We start from the raw sequence: 2500 nt of genomic DNA, 5'->3' as shown, positions 1-2500 counted from the left end.
ATGCATTTCAATAACATCCTTCCAATCAATCGCTGACGGCAAAGGCCCTACAATTTGCGAACGAGAGTTTTAATGCTTTGAGAGTCAATCATTATTATAATGAATGGAATAAAACTACTTGAACTGTATTAATATCTTTAGCCGTTCTTCGCGACTGCTTTAGTTACGGCTTAAAACCTGCTCAACTGCAACGATATCCAATTCTCATGCAATCTGATAATTATTAGAACTGGCCTACGAGTTACTCACTAAAGGGTATAATGCTTCGCTCAAGTATTCGCTTGTTTCTGTAATTGAGATAACCTGTCGAGGGGTGTTGAAGCATAAAATGTCAAAAACATAATATTACGAGGTCTTCTGGCTCCAGTTTCGGGGGAAAGATTGTACTGATTGTCACGTGACGTTGAGACTGTTTGAACCCGGGGCTTGAACTTGTCTGGAACAGGGCTGAGAAATATAAATTTTCGTTACGTCAATTAATTAAGGAAAACAAATTTTAGTTTCTAAAGAAATTGTAAGCTTCGATAGCATAAAGTTTTAAGAGTTGAAGTCTGAAGGTGAGTGGAAGCAGAGGATTGTTGCTGTGAAACAGCCGAAAGTCGACTGATAGGGTATAATTTGCCTTTGATGTGCGGACAAACATGATAATAGATTTGTACACCATTTGGGGACAAGTGTTATAATTTCCATGATTTCTCGTTGTCGGGATCATTAAACTTGAAAATAATATTTTTTGACGGTTAAACCTTGTGATAAACGGGTGCACCTTGTGACCAATATGTGACTGCGGGAGCACAATAATAATGACAACAAATATTCGATAAACCGTTTCATTCCAGCGAAGAGAGGCTTTACCACTGAGACCGAACGGAAAAAAAATCGCTTACTTCTTAATTATCTGAAGGACGCAAGGTTGGACGGGACAAGACGCAGAACTGAATCGGTCGCTGACTAAAACAATGAACGTCTCAAATAATTTTTCAGTATGGCAAAACTGTCCTCCTGAATACTCCTTAGCTGGCGATAAAGCGAGATCAGCGAGCATACTTGTTGCGATTAATGCCATCTTCAGCCTTTTCGGGATAATTGGCAACGCGATGGCGTGTGTGGCTGTCTTTACTGCTCATAGCAATTTAAGTTACCATTTTTTCCTTTCAAGTCTTACCGTGGCAGATCTCACCTTGGTTCTCGTGGCACAACCACTCCTCATTGTTATCATCCTAGGACAGATGAACTCTAAATGTTTTCCCGCTTTAGAGCTCACTTTTCGATTGGTCGGAAATGAAGCCCTTTATGGCTCGTTGTTAACGATTGTACTGATAGCTTTTGATCGATGCCTGGTTGTCAATGGCAAATTTAACTACAAAAACAGCATGACTGCGAGAAAGAAAATCGCCCTTGCCTTAGTATGGGCGATGTCTTCTGTGCGTGCCATTTCAGTGCACTTTCCAGACATAGCAACGAAACTAAACCTTACCGCTCCATTGTTTCTGATTTGCTGTCCTTGTTACGCGTTTGTTTACTATCAATTTCGCAAGCAAAGAAATATTCTTACAAGATCAAACGACGATATTCAAGCTAAAGCAGAAAACAGGATCCAAAGTGAAAGGAAACACAGAGAAATGTTAATTGCTTGCACCATCATAATGATTTTGCTCGTTTTTACGCTTAAATGGCTTCCCATGTTTTGTTTCCATTTAATTTACCCCGGAAATCGTTATGGACTGCTGTATCTTACACTGGTAACCGCGACAATTATACCGTCAGCTTTTAATCCACTTATATACTGCTTTACCAGCGAATACCATCGTCAGGTGTTGGACGGAATTTTGTCAAGATTACATTACTTAGCTCTCAAAAATCGCAAGAACAAAGTAAAGGAATCAAGTCAACAGATAGAGCTTCCATCATTGCATCGAGGGCCGTCGAGTGATTAGAATTACGGTTGACAAGGGATTAAGAGATGATTATTAAATGAGCAGAAAGCATGGATGCCAGTTGAACTTGGGAATTTTCGCTGGGTACGTACATGTCCCGCTGATCTCTCAGTATCCCTACCCTTTTATAGCCTATTTTATGGTCAATTCATGGACCCGGGCTCATCTTAATTAGTCACTTTTGGGTAAGTGCGCATTTACCGACCTCAACCCAGTCACTTTCTATTTAAGCACAACACACATATAGAGCCTTTTCACTAGATCATCCCAAAATGAAGTGACACATTTGGTATATTAAATGCATATTTTTAAAACCCCACTAGCCAGATTTTCTTTACTCCCAAAATCCCGACAATTTCTCTGTCGGGAGCTGTTGAAAATGCAGCCCCATCAGAGTCAATCCAGTCGTGAAAAAGCGACCCCAGCCAGGGGCACATTTCCATTAACCATTAATAGGCAGTTTATTCTGCAACAGAAAACAAGACCATGTAACCCAGTGTGAAATTTTCCGTTCGTTCTATGGAAGAATTTAGTTTAGAAAGTTAGGCACAGACATAACCTGG

General features: G+C 40.2%; 2 protein-coding genes across 2 annotated transcripts in view; one reads left to right on the top strand and one right to left on the bottom strand.

The window, feature by feature from the left end:
• LOC137980243 (putative serine protease K12H4.7) overlaps nt 1-2500 on the bottom strand; it is a 213620-nt gene that overhangs the window by 187315 nt on the left and 23805 nt on the right. The gene's annotated exons all lie outside the window — the stretch shown is intronic.
• The window catches only part of LOC137980245 (G-protein coupled receptor 83-like), a 2893-nt gene continuing 1235 nt past the window's right edge, over nt 843-2500 (top strand). The window contains exon 1 of the mRNA XM_068827644.1: nt 843-2500. This exon is cut by the window's right edge and continues 1235 nt beyond it. Coding sequence (XP_068683745.1) covers nt 960-1937 — 978 coding nt within the window. The 5' untranslated portion in view covers nt 843-959 and the 3' untranslated portion in view covers nt 1938-2500.

Source organism: Montipora foliosa, chromosome 12, assembly GCF_036669935.1.
Source record: "Montipora foliosa isolate CH-2021 chromosome 12, ASM3666993v2, whole genome shotgun sequence".
Taxonomy (NCBI): domain Eukaryota; kingdom Metazoa; phylum Cnidaria; class Anthozoa; order Scleractinia; family Acroporidae; genus Montipora; species Montipora foliosa.
Note: the sequence above shows the minus strand (reverse complement) of the source record. Positions and strands in the feature narration are given on the sequence as shown.